The 18457-nt window shown below is 38.1% G+C and overlaps 1 protein-coding gene across 1 annotated transcript in view; it reads left to right on the top strand.

Moving 5' to 3' along the window:
• The window catches only part of LOC114354919 (disintegrin and metalloproteinase domain-containing protein mind-meld), a 445529-nt gene that overhangs the window by 418983 nt on the left and 8089 nt on the right, over positions 1-18457 (top strand). Inside the window, exons 8-9 of the mRNA XM_028307519.1 lie at positions 9060-9273; positions 13934-14106. Of these exons, the coding sequence (XP_028163320.1) occupies positions 9060-9273; positions 13934-14106 (387 nt within the window). The remainder of the gene's footprint in view (positions 1-9059; positions 9274-13933; positions 14107-18457) is intronic.

Here is an 18457-nt window from a genome sequence, read left to right on the forward strand (position 1 = left end):
ATCATTTTCATTTGCAAATGAGTTTAAAATTAGTTAAGTTTAGGGACGGGCACATCAGAAATGCCGGCATTAACCCCTGATGCAACTCTACATGTGCATGCATAATGCGGCATCGGGACAACCGGCGCCAACTGCTTAAATCCGGCCCGGTTGCTCTTGACCGGGCCGGGTCACACTTGACCCGGATACCGCCGTGAGCTAGATCCAGCTTATTTGCTTTCATTTGGAGCTGAATTAGATTTGATGAAAGGTAGAGAGCAATTCGTTGAGAAATGAAATCCGATTTTCTCACGGCCATTTCGTATTTTGTCTCTGCCAAACAAGTGGTAACAAATGGATTGAAGGCTCTAGTTGGATATAAAACGACCATCAAATTACTTGTACTTACTCTCGAAGGCTTAAAAATTTGTCGAAAAATATAGGCGTGATCCAGTTCTTATAAATTGGCCTGTATTCTACCCTTCTTTTTAGGGATACTGACATTTTTGTCCTGTCCGGATAAAAACAGCTGACGCGACGGTTGTTTTGAATTTTGCTTTTATAGTTTGCGTAACGCAGTGTTGGCAAAAAGTTAATCTGATTAATGATTAAAAATTAATGATTAAAATCATAATCAAATTTTTTTGATTATGATTAGTTAATCATTAATCAAAAATTTTGATTAAGATTAATTAATCATAATCATTAATCGTTAATTTGATTATTTGATTAACTATCTACTATTTTCATAAGAAAAGGGTTGGGAGTGTATGAAAAGGTACCCGCGACTTATAAAATATCTAGCAAAGGGGGGATCTGGAGTTTTCCCAAAAAACTGCGTCAATTTCACTACTCAAAACACTTATCGCACTAGTTTTGTTTCTCACAATTCCTTCTATTCTTCCGGTATCCTCCAGCAGAATTGGGTCAGGATAGAAGTTAAGCGGGCTGGCTGACGATAGGGGAGAGGTCCCCCCCCCCGTTTTGCGTGTTGGAGAGGTGCAGGAGACTTCGTACCAGAAGTTTCGGGGGGAGGCCCACGCGTGGACAATTCAATAGAAGGGTGGGGTTGCTAAGCTAGGAGGTTTTGCGTATTGGGGAGGTGCAGGAGACTTCGTACCAGAAGTTTCAGGGGAGGCTAGGGGTGGGGGGCAGGTGGTGGGAGTGTGGGGTTGCAAGTGGCTGGGCTGGAACGGTAGGGGAAGTGGACTGATAATATCCTCCTACGGGAGGTCGGAAGACTGCACCGGAAGTTTCAGCGAGGGAAGGGGGCGGGGGGCAGTCTAGGTTACCTTATATTTATCTAGGTATGACCAGTCATAGAATTGTAGCCTAAAACCAAACATCTAATATTAGAATTCAATGTTTTAACATTGTTTTCGATAGAACATTTAAGAAGTTAATCAAGTTAATCAAATTAATCAAATTAATGATTATTGATTAATGATTAACAAATTAATCATGATTATGATTACTTTTTTAATCATGATTATTTTAATCAGGATTAATTTAATCATGATTAAAATTAATCAAATTAATTAATTGATTAAAAAATTAATTGATTAGTGCCAACACTGGCGTACGGAAAAAAGCGAGATTTACGAGTACAATAGCCCGAATGGATAATTTGTTCTTCACGGCAACCAAATCTATAAAAGCGAAAGGTCACTGATTGACTGACTCACTCATCACGAAATCTTAGAAACTACAAGTGTAGAAGTCACAAATTTTGCATGGGGGTTCCTTTTAGAACGTAGGTGCTCACCAAGGCAGGATTTTGCAAAATTCAACCCATAAGGGGTAAAACGGGATCCACGCGTACGAAGTCGCGGGCGGCCGCTAGTATTAGAATAAAATAGAATACTACGAGTATATGAGGAAATTATAATGTTCTAGACATTGAGTTATAATGTACTATGTACAATATTACTTCAATGGTTCTAGATTACGTTGTGTGCGCTAGACATGCCTGTGTAATGGCAACAACGCCCGCTTTAGCAGTTGCTCTTGCCCGGACCGGATCACACTTGACCCGGATACCGTGTGCGCTAGATGCGATGCTGCTTTGCTTTCATTTGGAGCTGAATTAGATTTAAGTGAAAGACGGCTGAAATGATCGTATTTGTAATGGAAAAGATAGGGTAGGTTGCAGTCGATTGTAATAATGCCAAAAAAGTACCACTGCCAGACAACTAAAAAAGATTGTTATTTGAGCAACTCAAATAATATTCGTTGCTTGAAAACACAAAAACGTGGCTTACAAACTAGGTGCTACCTAAAACATTACAGTTTTCAGAAATAAACAAACTACAAAAAGTTTCGCAATTTTTTTTTATTTGAAAAAAATTGCTCAGTATAAAAATTTTTCAGTGTTTCAGTTTAATATGCTTAATTTATGCCGTTCTGTTATAAAAAATTAGGGTTCTATTCATAGGACCCTTATATGCAAAGTAAGCGTTTCGACACGGTAATAATATCATACAGTATTGTAACTTCATATAAACGGACGAAACGCGAGCTTTCCTTCGAAATTCAAATCTCGGTATGCGCTCGACATGCAAAAGTCGGGGGTGTCGCGAATGTGCCACAGTAATAAACGGACGATGTGTTGTTTTTTAAACAGTAAGTGTTTTTTTTTATAAAAATAATTACAAGTAGGTACCTATTTATACAAGGTGTTAGGTAAATGGATTTATAAGCCGACACTAGCCCATGTTTAACATTTATGCATGTAAATGGTATGATGAAGTCAGTGATATCATTTTTTTAAATTTTTATAAAAACAAAATTTATAAAATCAGATTTGTATCAAAATTAAAATTATTAAAATCATGATATCAATTTTCTGACTTCAAATTATAATATGCATTTTGTACGCTTCAGTCGAGGCGCATACATTTTACGGTCGCAAATTTATAAGATTTGTTACTAAATCTTAACACAAATGTAAGTATTTTAAAAATTAAAACTACTAATGACAGACACCATGCATTTTTATCCTTATTCATTCACAAAGTATTTTGTTTGTCAAGATAAAATAAAAAATTACAATCACAAAATACATTCACAAAACTAGATAAAAATTCTAAGTAGGCAGATGTAATGAAAATAGGGTCTGCAGGTGGACAGCCCTATCGCATGTTGTCATACGGTGACGTACTGCGCGGCTGTTGACATTTATTTCAAAAATATGGTCGAGTTGGAATACTGTATAGATAGTATTACCGTGGTTTCGAGGACTCTTTTAGAATGCTAGGGACTGGAATTCGTTACCAGCTTCTGTCTTTCCCGAAGACTATAATCCGGGCCTTTTCAAGCCGAGACTGAATAGGCACTTACAGGACAGATATGTACCGTCCAAGACTGCATCCCACTTAACATCAGGTGCAATTGTGGTCAAATATCTGCCTTGTTATGCATTAAAAAAAGTACGGACCGATCAAACTTGCTATTTTTGCTACATTCATCAAGACTGAATCTAGGTCAAAAATTACCACTCACATTTGCGGTTCACAGGCTTATACAAACGACAGCATATCAAGCTAAATACTGTGGGTTCTTATGCTATTGTAATAGGGCCGAGTTTGCAACAAAAAAATATACCTAGCCTGATCCGTAGTACGTCAGAATTCCCGATATTCCACGGGGATTTCCCTTCGTGTAGGTAGGGTTGCCAGGTCCAAAATCACAAAAGCCGGACTTTGTGTTTCATTTGGCCGGACATTTTGCCCTAAAAGCCGGACATGTGACGGGGGGGGGGGGTTTGCAATCAGTGTCAGCTCATGAGTGAGTACTATCATCATCGGTTGCTAACCAACACCCTGATGCGTGCGCTTCATATGATTCTGTGGCTCGACTTTCGCCTGGATAAAAAGCCTAACAAAAGCCCGACAGGCCGGACAAGGCAATATTTGGCCGGACAAGACCCTAAAAAGCCAAACATGTCCGGCTAAAGCCGGACGCCTGGCAACCCTTCGTGTAGGGCCTTTTCATCAGCCGGCAGCAAATTGGGTTCGGCTGAATGATTTATGAGCTATAAGTGCCAAGGCTCAGCACAATGCCGATTCTTCGTAATGACCCGGCTTGTGTATCGCGATGCATGGATTTGTCGATGTTTATTAGAACCAACTGAACCGTTTCTGAGGTTAACATAAATATTAGTTTGTTATTATTTTGAAACGACTTTTCCATAAAAATGGACATAAACTTGAGATATTTTCCCGTGAGATAAACATGTTACAGAAATTGTCAAAGCAATCAATGGTAAAAACTTCTTGATTTTTTAAAGTGACAAAAGTTTCTTCGTGTGTATAATAAATGTGGGTACCTATTTAGTATTCAAAGTGTAGCGTTGGTTATAAATGCACAGAAACTCAGTTTTTCACGCATGAATCATACCCAATTTATGCCTTATGTATTTTTTTATACCAAAACTCATCCTATAAAATAAATCCAACTTGTACATTTAGATCGCCCTCTTTTCAATATTTCATCCCGCAGGATTAAAAGTTCAATGCAAGGTGACATGAAAAACGGGGGGTTGAAGGGAAAGGGGGATCAAAAGATTCGCACAACAGTGACGCTCAAAGGGAATATTATTTCTTACAGCTAAAGGTTTCCGTAGAATTATGGGAAAACGAATGGTAAAAGACTAACCATAGTCCTCAGATCTGCCCACACAGGTATAGAGCCCCCGCAGATGTAAGTTTGGTCAAGCCGATAAAATTAGTATAAGGAATTGGCCGATACCAATAAGGTGGTAATGTTCAATCATACTGATTAACAGACCGAACCATCATCCTAGATTGCATTTCAATTAACACCAGGTATGATTACGGTCAAATACCTGCCTTGTTATGCATAAAAAAAATAACGTGGAACATACTTATTTTTCTCAAAAACAAAAATAATGAACGCCATAAAGTATCAAATCTCCTGCCGTTGAGATTAAAACCTCGCCCCTTTGAACCGCGAAATGTTCCACAAACACCTGCATATACATAAGCCAAATTAGAATACGAGAGCTAATTCGGTATTCCGAAGACATCCCTTATAACGTGACGTTCAAAAGAAATTTCAGATAACTTTATCTATCCAATCCGCCGAAGAATCCGACCTATCTCCGAAGGCAATCGCTTTCGAAGATAAGGCGTTGCTTTTTCATTTCGACTTTGATATTCGTTGGAACATTTTAATGAGCCCTTTTGACGTTTCACCTCCGTTTAAACTCGGTTCGAAGCCAGGGGTCTATTACGCAAAACAATTATAAAACTAGTCAAATCAAAGGTTGAAAATAAGCTTTAAAGTCACCCTACCCTAGATCATCTTTAGGGTCGTTTCATGCTACCAAAATGTTGCACTGTAAAGCCGGATTCAGACGGGTTTAATGTGTAATGAAAGATTACGTGTAATGTAACTCGAATTCTACGTGTGGATGGCTACGAGCATCACATAATAAAGTGTTGCCCATACTATTTCCATTACATTACACGATACACTCCATTACACGTTATACCCGTTGGACCCGGCATTATCCAAAGTTTCTATACTTTACGTAGAAATGTATTTAGGATTAACGAGGTATGAGCAAACAAAAAGTTTTGAACTTTTATGGCATTTCATACTAATTCGTAGCTGTTCGTAGCTTATAGCATCTACCAAGGTAAAGTGTCACATAGTTGATAACGACATGGGTGTAATAAAAGTACATCCACTCAAGCAGGTTAATTGGATCAAATTATTTATTTATTTATTTATTTAAAATCTTTATTGCACACATAAAAATACAGTGGTACAACAGGCGAGCTTAATGCCATGTGGCATTCTCTTCCAGCTAACCAGAAAATTAAACAAAACAGAGAATTTAAGTAGGCGGTGCAAAATAGTACAAATACAATAAAATAAAATCTAATACAATACATAAAATATTATAATATAAATTAATACAAAATATATATATATACCTACATAAATACATGCATATACATAATATACGGGTTAAACGTTTCAGATTTAATTACTGAGTGGCTTAAGGTCCGTCACTCTCAGCGTTATGATGATTGAAAGAGACGAACGCATCGCAATTGATTTTCGGAGTGGACCACCAAGGGTGGAACATGGTTACCGTTAATTGATAAAATTTGTTCTAATGGGCTGTTACTATGGCACCCGTTTCGGGAAATCGTTAGAGACCCTTCAAAGGACTTCGTTCATCAAGACATCTCTTTGACTGTGACATGAATCGGTCAAGTGTAGTTAGAAAGGGTTTGACAAAGTAATTATAAAACAATTTTAGCGATACGGCAAATTGAAGAATAGTGTACCTATTCCATAATACTTTCAGAATTTGCTATAGCCTTAAGTGAAAATTCAAATAAGATAAAAAGGAAATTCTCGGGGGAGACCTTTGTCCAGTGTTTGGCATCCTTTGGCTTAAACGATGAAAAAGTTTCTAAAAATAAAACAAAACGTTTGCCAAATAATATTGTTAAACAACATTTCTAAAGAACCGAATAGGCGCGACTCTAACAATCTATAATCTCATCATAGAATCGGAACAGGATATCATCCAAATGAAGTTCAAAGGCATTTCAAAGGCGAATCGCTGGCCAAATATTAGTACTTCGTAATAGAAAATCTGAAATTACAGCCTCTGTTGACGATTGCAAATGTTAAGAGCCAGACAAACACTGGCTCCTGTTTGTACATTTCCCACGGCAACAAGGCCTCGCCTCGGCGTAGGGATGGGTTGATTTATCAATAGCTTAATCGAAGAAAAGTATCGATTTCTAATTAATTTTTGGACACAAACGTTCGTTTTTCTATCGAATACAACATTAGTTTAGAAAAATATACAAAATTATCTTATAAAAATCATAAATAAATAAACTTTTACGGTAATTTACTTTTTACGAATGCGTAAAAATCACAAGTCAAAAAAAATATTCGACCAGTCGTTATTTTTATTGCCACTCTCGGGAGCAACGGTTATTATATGATATGACCAAAATTGTTCATACCTACTCGTAACTACATGTTTTTCGTCACAAAAATACTACGTAATCCTATACACAATCGGTTCAGAACAAAAATATTTCCCGAATCAGCTTTTTTATTTTTGTTTGAATCAATGAAATTTTAAATCTTTTGCTTTGCGTGAAATTGAAAAAATATCTTCCATACATAGTTTTTTATACCTACTATGTATTTTTACTAACAAACGAGTAATATGCTCAACTGACTCATAAATGACATTTAAAATATCCTAATTCTTCAAACGGTAACCCGATTAAAAATTGATGCAAATGACTGACAGCACATCACTACCTGACAAATACCACCCCGCCCGTCCCAATCTTGTTCCCAGAAATAATCCCCGAAGGGATTAATCCTGCGCTAAATTATGCGCGGCTTTTTCTAAACTGGATCGGGGCAAATGTCGCGTGGCATTGGATTCCTCCGCCGGGACGGATCGGAGGAATTACTCAAGAGTTTTTATCGACTTGCTAAAAATTTATATCATTTTATCGAATGATGGAATCTCTTTTTTCGTGTCAGGCGCCGGGGATGAGCTTTGAACAGAGCAGAATGAACATATTTTTAAACGGTTGAGAATCCATGCGTCGCGAGCATACCTCTGCCTGTCTATGGTTTCCTTTCTTGATGAAAATCTGATTCAATAAAGCCTTATGTCTGAAATAACTTTCAGGGCTCATGTTTCAGGAGCTATATTATAGGTACGTACTTAAACCCTAATCGCGTGAACCAACATGATGGAACAAAATATTATGACTAACTGTGATTATGTACACTGTCTAGTAGGTAAAACATAACAAGTAAGAATTTTGTAGGCTCAACCTAATGTCCTGAAAATAATGTAACAAAAGACACGTAAAATTACTTTTACTTTTTTATTGAGTTACCTACTTTTGGTAGTTGATTAAGTCGGACAAAAGTAGAGTTCTCAATGAGGGTTTTCGCGATTGAAAAATCCGCCAGATGGCAATACGCAGACCGGAGGTCCAAATGCTGCATGATTGGTTAAGTTTGACATGACATTGACAGATATGTTTAAATCCACCAATCATGCAGCATTTGTACCTCCCGTCTACGTATTGCCATCTGGCGGATTTTTCAATCGCGAAAACCCTCATTACATATTACCACATGTGCGATAAAAAAAAGTTCTCATGTAGAGTCGGTGGGCCTACTCAATGTAATCCTAAGATGTCTAATAATCCTAGCTTCGTAGAATTGAAAAGGAACCCGTGTAATATTGAAAAATGCAGCGTAATTACATTTGAGAGGATAAACCATTTTCAATTACAAATACGCGGTCCAGCATTTTCCTTGAGTTGAATTTCAAAGAAATATGTTTGAGGAAAACAGTTTAAGCAAATAAATATTTACCGCAACTCGTAGTATTTGTATTTTAGTTACAAAATGTTCTCTTAATTGAGGATTTGGAAATAATTGGAAAATTTAGCGGATGAAATCTTCTAATTGAACGCGGTCATACCCAAACATAATTTCCTGCTTTAAGCATTTTCGAAATTCCGTTATGTTTTTGTGAAGTTCGATGAGGGAAATTAAATTACTTACACTGAAATTTCCATCTCCATGTTTGCCTCTAAGATTGAGTTTTAGGTAGAATCTTAATTCGATAAGGTATTTTTGATTTTGATTTCAGACTACCCTGAAAATGAGAGACACTTCTAGTTAAATAATATTTTGTTGCGTAACATTAGCGATTTTTTGACAGTAGGTGTAAATACGACATTAAACCACTTCAATAAAGTTTTTTTCTATTGAAAGAAAAAACAAACAACAATACTTACCTAATTACACTAATTACCAAGTGTACTGAGTAATCTAACTGGAAAATAAATATGATCGAACATAATACACCTTAATGACTCTAGGCAGAATTCTTATACTTGTCCCCAATATTTGTTTCCTATGAGATCCGAACCCGCAACTACAGCTGGTATAATAATCCTACCTAATACACTTAAACCACCAAACCTGGATTCCTCGTCAGATTCATTAGATCTCTTATTAATCCATCAACTTTGTTCCAGAGACAACAACCACTCGAAAGACGACCGCGCGTGGCGCTGGTGGCACGAGTCCGGTCTGCGCGCGCTGAATCGACGCAGGCGCGACGTGCGCGAGACCACCAAGTACATCGAGACCGCGCTCATCATTGACAAGGCCATGTTCGACAGAAGAAACGGCAGCACGCGGTCTGAGGTCGTCCACGACGCGATACAGGTCGCCAACATCGCTGACCTGGTGAGCACTCAATAAGTTTCTACTTATCAATCGCGCTCGATGGACTTCCAAGTACATCGCGACCGCGCTCATCATTGATAATGCCATGTTCGACAGAAGGAACGGCAGCACGCGGTCTGAGGTCGTCCACGACGCGATACAGGTCGCCAACATTGCTGACCTGGTGAGTACTATACTTCCGAACACGAAAGTCAGCATCTCTATAGAGCACGAGTTAAGGCTACGCGAGACCACCAAGTACATCGAGACCGCGCTCGTCATCGACAATGCCATGTTAGACAGAAGGAATGGCAGCACGCGGTCTGAGGTCGTCCACGACGCGATACAGGTCGCCAACATCGCTGACCTGATGAGTACTCAATAAGTTTCTACTTATCAATCGCGCTCGATGGACTTCCAAGTACATCGAGACCGCGCTCATCATCGACAAGGCCATGTTCGACAGAAGAAACGGCAGCACGCGGTCTGAAGTCGTCCACGACGCGATACAGGTCGCCAACATCGCTGACCTGGTGAGTATTCAATAAACTTCTATCAATCGAGCTCGAGTACTATATCGCAGAATATACGAGTCTTTTTTGCCTAAAAGGCTAACATCAGCGTAAGAAGGAACAAAGAAAAAACAAGCGTCCATAAAATCTCGCTATGGTAAAACGACAATCGGGCTCTGTTAGGAAAAGAATGTAGAGTTTAAAGCCAACATAAAAAGATAACGAATTAAAAAACATACAACAACAAAAACCACTCGATGTCAATGTACACAGCCCACGTTCACTTTATTAAGCAAACAAAATCGGCAGGAAGCAGTATCATCAAGCCACTAACACTTCAACGTATAAATCGTAAATAAAAGCTCCTCGCGTACGGGACAAAATGCACACAATCATCATGCGATAAAATTGCGAGCGTGCGATGCTAGCGCCATTGCCGTCATAAACATTTACTCTGGATGCGCTGTTATAGTCGAGGCTTAGCTGCCCACAAACGGGCTTGAGTGTACAAACCCTTGAGTCTTATTCCCTAGGTATAAGGATCACTATTGTCCAATACCAGCACCGGCACGCCGCTGACCACTTCTCCACTATGCGATAAAAAGTGGGGATTACACTGGGCCCAGCTGTAATAACACTAGGGTTGACACTTTGAGGTTCAGCCGAAAATGGGATAAACAGAACAAACACGGCAAGACACTGAATTTTGCTCCCAAACACACAAATGGGTATTATAAAAATTTATTAACACCCGCTCGCGTTTTGTATCGCAAATTTTTGGTGTTTTGCGGAACTTGATAATTTTAAACAGTTTAACTTTTGGCAGCAGACCAGTGAACTTTTAAATCTTTGTGTTGAGTCAAAAATTATTTAAACTTCCTTAGACTCCATTTATCTGGTTTGTTTCTGTCTGGGCTCAAAATCTGGGTATTATTTGAACTAGCTTTTTCTTAGTCGTTTTATCCACGAGTTTTAAACTGCCCATTTTTTTTTCATTATTAGATCATTATTAAATGGTGATTGTTTTTGTTTATTTCAAATTAAGGCCAGAGAAAAAAAATCTAACACAAAATTACAATTTCAATTTCAATCGAGTAATCAATCTTGTTTCTAATCCTTGATCGTCAAGTAAGTAAGTAAGTAAGTAAGTAAGTAAGTAAGTAAGCATTTATTTGCTGCACACAAAGTCACATACATAGTTCAACAAAATAACATAATACAATATTTAACATGCACATTCAAAAAAAAATAAATAAATAAAATAAATAACAATGAGAAATGTTATGAAATGTGAGCAGAGTTGCGGCAGCAAAAGGTCTCCGTCTCAGCATGTGTCACAAGCTAATGCCTGGACGCTGATTTTCAGACGGCGGCCGACGAAAGTGGAGAGCGGCGGTAATCGCCGCAGCAATTCGCAAGGGCATTAAAACACAAATGATAAATGATAAAGAAAAATTAAATAAATAAAAAGTGAAAATTAGTTTAATGTCAAAATGATATATTAAATTATGTAAATTAGATGTCAGGAATAGGATTAGCAGGTCAGTATTATAAATAATGTCAAATTAGAGGGGTCGACTATACCTGGCCATTAGAGATTTTTTGGAATGCCAGTATGTGCTTTTTAAGTTTACTTTTAAAAGTAAACTTGGTTATAGCTTGCCTAATGGGTGGTGGAAGGTTATTCCAGCACTTCGTAGCCAGGTACCTAAAACTTCCTCTAAAAGCAGCAGTTTTGTGCTGTGGTATGGAGAGCCTCCAAGATCTACCACGAGTGTTAAGTCCGGTTCTCAAAGTGAAACAAATACAAAGATCGACCAAGGTACTCGTAAAGCACCTGTAAATTGTGAAATAAGGTAGTTTTTTCAGGCAACTAAACCCACGATTCGTAACTTCTTGCTTCTTATAGTGATAACCACTAAGCCAGATAACTGTCTCAATTAAAAAACTATCAGTCATTAAGGATTTCCATCTTACTTAAACTTTGATAAACGTCAAATATCTGTCAAACTCCATACAAAAATCGCCGGTTATCGTTATAGTTACGGTCAAAGTTAGGTGGTGCAACTCAGCCTTAAGCATGTAAATTTAAGACATTTAGATATTACCATATTAATTTATTATTAATAGCGGCACAAGTTCGAGAGTAATATTAAGCCACGATTAATAACAAGTTCCGCTCTGAGGTTAATGTTAATTTGTGCCAGCCCTTGATTTATGAAGGCCGACTCGTATGCGGGCACCTATTGTGAACACGGGCACAGATGAACGATGCTTAGTAACTCCAATTTACCTTGCCCAGGTTATTTTTAAGAAATGAGCCTAATTTTATGAAAATACCATCCACTTTTCATCAAGTCTCTTGTTTTATGCAAAATTATTTTTTAATTATTGTTTTCGTTCGTTAGGTAGCGACATCTCGCATCAACAAATAAAACCAATGTATTTATCCGTCTGATTGAAACCGTGGTCACATTCACAGCTGAAGTAAATAGGGACGTGTTCTTACAAGAAAATGCGCATATTATTGCGAAAAAGAAAATATGTTACAATAGAATTTCATCGTGGTAATTATGTATACCCTTCCTTATACTATTTTAAAGTTTACCTACTCAAGTTCTGTACAATGTAAAACAGGGACAAAATGTTAATTTAAGAAGTGATGATCCATCCGACTGATTTCGGCCATGGCGACCACTCCGACTCCTAGTTGTCTTGGCGGCGCTAGTATGGTTACGATAGATAAATTAATGATCCTGCTGCATGTACTTCTGCTGTGACCGCTATAGCATAGTTTTTCATATCTCCCCGGAATTTATGGTGAAATTCCACATGAGCCCTTTGAGTTATTCAAATAATACGAAAATGAATAATGTTTCGTTTTATAGGGGAAACAAAGGATTCAATGGTTCGATCGCACAAAGGAAAGATCCAGTATTGTTATTAATATTTACTTTTGGTAACAATTTTCATAATAAAGAACCTAAAGTTCTAGATTCATATTAAAAACCACTGAAAACGTTGGCCCTTTGAGATTGTATTTACTCGCTGGTAAACAAATACAATCGGAATCTCCTCAAATAAAATAAAATTACAATTTTGACGATATTCGGTTACAAAACTCAACCTTACCTCGAGTGAGAAGCATTGCAAGCAAAATAAAATTAATATCTACTTATTAAGGTAGCAGGGAAGCGCTGGATGCAGGCCGCTACCAATCGATCAACGTGGAAAGCGTTGGGGGAGGCCTATGTTCAACAGTGGACGTCCTATGGCTGAAATGATGATGATGATGACCAACTTATCCTTTTAATTTATAATTGATGACAACACTGAAGTCGATCTTCTGCGTTCATTTCCAATTGGACTGGAGTATTTTCGTGTGTGCAGTAAAGTTTTAATGGCAGAAGTTCTGAAAATATCTTCTGAAGTAAACAATTTAAGTAACATAGTCTCAGTCTATACTTTAACTTATAGCCAAGGAACTGGGTCAAACTTACAGTAAACCATCTTACATTACATTACCAAAGTGCAGACAATATCCGATCCTTCCCTTAACATATGGGCAGGGAATAAAAATCCTGTTCGAATTGACTATGCAGTCTTACGAACTTCCTGATAGCAAGAATCACACGTAAAGTTGAAGCGTTACAAGCATGTGCTCGAATTCCATTGTTATCTGTGTAAGTTCTCTCTATTCCTTCCAAAGTTTGTTTTTGGAGTTGACTTGGAATTTGTAAAACACCTTCGGGGTCTTGTGGGGTCGTCGAGTGGTTGCGAAATCGATGTTTTAGTTCAATGTCTGTACTTTCAGGTCTCATAAATGTGTTTAATTTCTATTGGTACCTATTTAATTTTCTTACAATCCAAAGTATTTTTGGATAGGATAGGATAGATCGTCCGTTCACTTTGTTGGTGGACGTCCTACGCTGAGCTTTCCCATACGTGACCTTCACTCCAGAACCTTGCTGCCGCATCGGCCGTCAGTTCTGCGTACTATGTGCCCTGCCTTGCCACTTCAGCTTGCCAATCCCTCGGGCTATGTCAGCGACTTTCATTCATTTACGGATCTCCTCGTTTCTGATTAGGTGACGGTGTTGTTTAATTTCCCTGAAAAAGGCTTCATGATAGTAAAGAGTTTGAGTAATAACCTTATCTTTTGTCCCCAGTACTTCCGTACCCTGAACACGCGGGTGTCCCTGGTGTACATCGAGTCCTGGCAGAGCGCGGACCAGGCCGACATTGACCGCAAGCAGGATATCACGCGCGCCATCCTCAAATTCAGTGACTACACCGCCCGCAAGCTCTTCAAGATCGACAAGGACACCACGCAGCTGCTCACGTGAGTCCACTAATCAAATAAACTTACGCCCGTATTCACAAACATTACTATGAGGTCTCACAGTGCGCGTGGACGCACAGGGTCACACACGAACCAATCACAAAGCTCTATTCAACGCTGTGCGTTCGATTTGCTGCTTCACTTAAGCAAGCATCGTTTGTGAGTACGGGTGTTATTCCCACAACCATTATTCCTGCGATGCCCGCATCCACGTGCTCCCGTGACTTTTACCAGATCGAGCGCAGAACCAGTCGTTATGGAAATCCGTGAGTGAGACCTTTGTCCACCAGTCAACAGTGGAAGGAATTCGGTTAAAGAATGAACGGCCTTTTTTTAAAGTTATTTGTTTATTACCTCGAGAGATCAAGCAATATCTCAATATTATAACCACGAAAAGATTATTCAGAGTTCATCTCTCGTCAAGTCGGCGCTAAGTAGTAATACGTAATCGCTACATTAACCATCAAGATTTCCATGCCGCCTTATAATTATCATACCAAGACTGTTTAACCACGCAAACTCTTCGACACTCTTCATTATTCCGCAGCTTCACTTAGGACCCTTTTAATATCATATGAAAACCCGCAACTTTGCGAGTTTGGAAAGGATCCGAGCAACACGTGCCACATCGCAATCCATATTTTAATTATACGCCGAGCCAAGGTTCTGGCAGCTACATTGCATACCCAGTCATTATGTGAAGTGGCGGCGGTTCTATACTTTTACTTCCACCTACATTCACTGCAGTGCCATTCCGACAAACTCAAAAAGAAAAGGAACTAGAAAAGCGGCACCCTAAAAGGAATTCTCTACAGTGTAGCAGCGACTTTCTTATTTTCACAGCGTTTGAAATTAGAATATTCACTATAATTAATGAAGAATAAAACTCGCACTTCAAAGAACATTGTGGTGCTTTAATTAAGACGGTTGAATCGCTTGCATTTGTAAGAGATAAATATTTTTGCAGCGCTCGCTGAAATCTGCTTACGCTGCTCGCTTTTGAGCGCAACGCAACATAGACAGTCGCTAAGCATCTCGAAAATTAATCCCGAAAGCGAAACGGGACGTATTAATTCCAGCGATAAACGAATCTGTTTAATAGCTGAAAGGCGCTTACCGCGCGTGAATGGGTTGCAACTGCATTTTGTGCTGTAGTATTCAAATTTTAAGGTGTGTTTTGAGTTGAGAGCATTTGTCGGGGTACATCGCTAATTTGAACCAGATGCGACCACGATAAGGCCCCGACAGATGGAGGATATCCCGTCATAACTCAGGGAGCGACGACTTGAGATGGACACGTTGATATCGAGTTGCCGCTACGACGGGGATGGTTTATGTCGATAGCTTTATCATAATATAACGGAATACAGTGACTACATTAATGTTTATTTCCTGGTGTATAGGAGATACAGGATACCTACATTAAGGCTTGTTTGCACCATCTTATTTTAACTTGAACAAACGTCAAAAATCTGTCTCCATACAAAACGCACCGGTTATCGTTATAGTACCGTTATAGTTAGGTGGTGCAACTCAGCCTAAACCGTAGTAGTTACTTATTATTATTCTGTGCCTAAGCCGTTTAGTCACATTGAGGCCTGTCATAATGTTATAGGGTTATAAACTCGGTACAACCCAAGGACACTACAAACAAGATAGAAGGAAATTACAACCTGAATGTCAGAAGAAAATGTGCGCGCGTCGAAGTTAACATTCTGACTTTTATGACTGTTACGGATAAAGAAATGATGGTAGCATACCACAAGAAATTATTTACTAATCCCTGGTCAAAACCTGTCCAACAAATTAACAAAAAGCGCATTCGTATCGCAAAATTCTCGTAGAAAGTGAACCTACTTTACGTTTCTCTGTAGCGGATTTTATGCTGCAAAGTCCTTTTGAAGTTTAAACAAGTTTACGAGCTCAATTCCACAGTCCGTCTAGTTCAAAAGGAGTATTAAAGGAACGTAGACGGACAACTGCTGGCGATAGAAGATAATACTCATCCTCGTTATAAAGGTCTGGCCACATGATGCTCAAAAAATAATTATCTTAAATGTTTGTTCCCTAACACTATTATCTAGGTCTCTTCAAGGCGCTTACTGGGCAGCTATACAGGGTGTTAGGTAAATGGGTATATGAGCCGACACTAGCCCATGTTAACATGGTCATATAAATGGTATGGTGAAGTCAGAAATTTGATATCATAATTTTAATTTTTTAAATTCTCATACAAAATAAATTTTATAAAATCCGATTTGTATGAAAATTAAAATAATTAAAATGAAGATATCAATTTTCTGACTTCACCATACCATTTATATGACCATGTTAACATGGGCTAGTGTCGGCTCATATACCCATTTACCTAACACCCTGTATAGCTGCCNTACGAAATACGATCCTAGACTTCATCTAACTTAACATCAGGTGTGGCCTACCTTTTGCTTCATAAAAATGCAAATAAAGATTTGAATTAAAAAAAAAGGATAAGTGCTAATAAAAACTGAGAATTTCTGAATTCCTGCCCTGCGACATACCTACAAATAAACATTGATAGCAATACTTATATTCTAACAAAAACTACGTCAATTTTGGCTTCCTCAAGTACCTTAATTTAAATAACTACGCATTACCTGGAATAAGCTTGACATAAATATGGTTTTCTTTATCCAGAAATAATGTAATATTATTATCAGGGCTCAAGTCGACCTAATTGGCGTAGATAGAAGGATCAATAGTCATCATCCCATCGGGGTGTATGTTTTGAGAAGAATAGAAGCCACATAAATAAACACGAGTTAAGAAAAGTTCTAGAGGGGCAACCACAGATCGCAAGACGTAGTGTGGGTAGGTCCTCCCATTCGGTTGACCGACGATCTAGTAAAGGTCGCGGAGATCACCTGAATGCGGGCAGCGCAAGATCAGTCATTGTAAAAATCTTTGGGAAAAGTTTTTGTCCAGCAGTGAACATTAGAACAGGCTGAAACCAACGAAATAAACGTGGTATTGTTATAGACAACAGTCCCAAAGAAAACCACTAATAGTATATTCATATTGGATTTATAAGACTGCAATAACCAATCTGTTAATTTTCCTCAAACTGATTTTGTTTAATACTGGTACTTAGTTTTTTTTTAAATCGATCCTTATTAATCAAATATTACTCTCTGGATCACAACAGCGACACTCTACCTATCTGTATTATATTATTATCGATTGATATTAATAGCCTTGAACGTTTGTTTTTCTTCCCTCGTCCCGGCATCGAGCAATTTGAGTTGCTGTCTACGGACAACTTGTACAAATCAACCTTTAATTTAACCTTTGGCAATCAAATTAGATAGTCCCGACCCTTTCGCTCCAGCCCTTGTAAATACGACGAATTTTATCTAATTTCCAACGTGGCAGCGCCTACCCGTCTTATAGAGGGTGTTTGTTTGTGTAAAATATTTAAAATACACATAGATCAGTGTTTTGATGTGCTACCATTGACAGAAGTGCGGTCAATTTACTCAAAATATACCATTAAATTAAAGATATTAACTTGAGTATATGAAAATATAGTTTGTTTTTATCAGGTCACCATATTTTCTGTGTCAGTTATATTGTCAAGAACAAACTTTGAAACGCACTTTATTATAATTATTTGGGTCATGTGTTATTCCTTAATTAAGTTGTAAATATATTTGTATACCTACATTCTGTATAAATAGAAAATTCTATCGTGTTTGAAATAACAAAGGTTCAATTAAAACTCTGTACCGTAGGTGCCTATTCAGCGTATTGCTACGATACTCATATTATGATACTCCTACAATTTTAAAGAAATATTAATTATATCTTTCTGTTATCCAAAATCCAGAGGGCAAAATGGTGTAAGAGGTACAAATGCCGAAAACTAAAATAACTTAATACACATTGAAAATTATTTTAGTTCCCAAAAGCTACCAGGAATCATCAAACATTTATTTTAGTAGTAGCTTGCTTTTCTCAACTACAATAGTACCATGAATGATAATTTCCATCGCAAACATTTGTTTGTTTCGAACTACCGTGCCAATATTGAATTTGTCAACGAATACGGACGCGTTAGAACAATATTCGGAACTCCAGTACACGTGATTGTCAATGCACATGTTTGCGCTACCGATCACCTTAACTAGGCAATCAGATCTGACGGCAAATAGAGGATCCAAAGATAGTAACTTGATGGAACTGGGGTGCTAAGGTCGATAAATATGACAACAAAATCATAGAATAGGAGCAGGAAATGTGGTAACGATTTGTTGCAAAGATTAAACACTTAACATCAGGTGCGATTGTGGTCAAATATCTGCCTTATTATGCA

This window comes from Ostrinia furnacalis, unplaced genomic scaffold (genome assembly GCF_004193835.3).
Source record: "Ostrinia furnacalis isolate ACB-3 unplaced genomic scaffold, ASM419383v2 OfSCF2274, whole genome shotgun sequence".
NCBI lineage: Eukaryota > Metazoa > Arthropoda > Insecta > Lepidoptera > Crambidae > Ostrinia > Ostrinia furnacalis.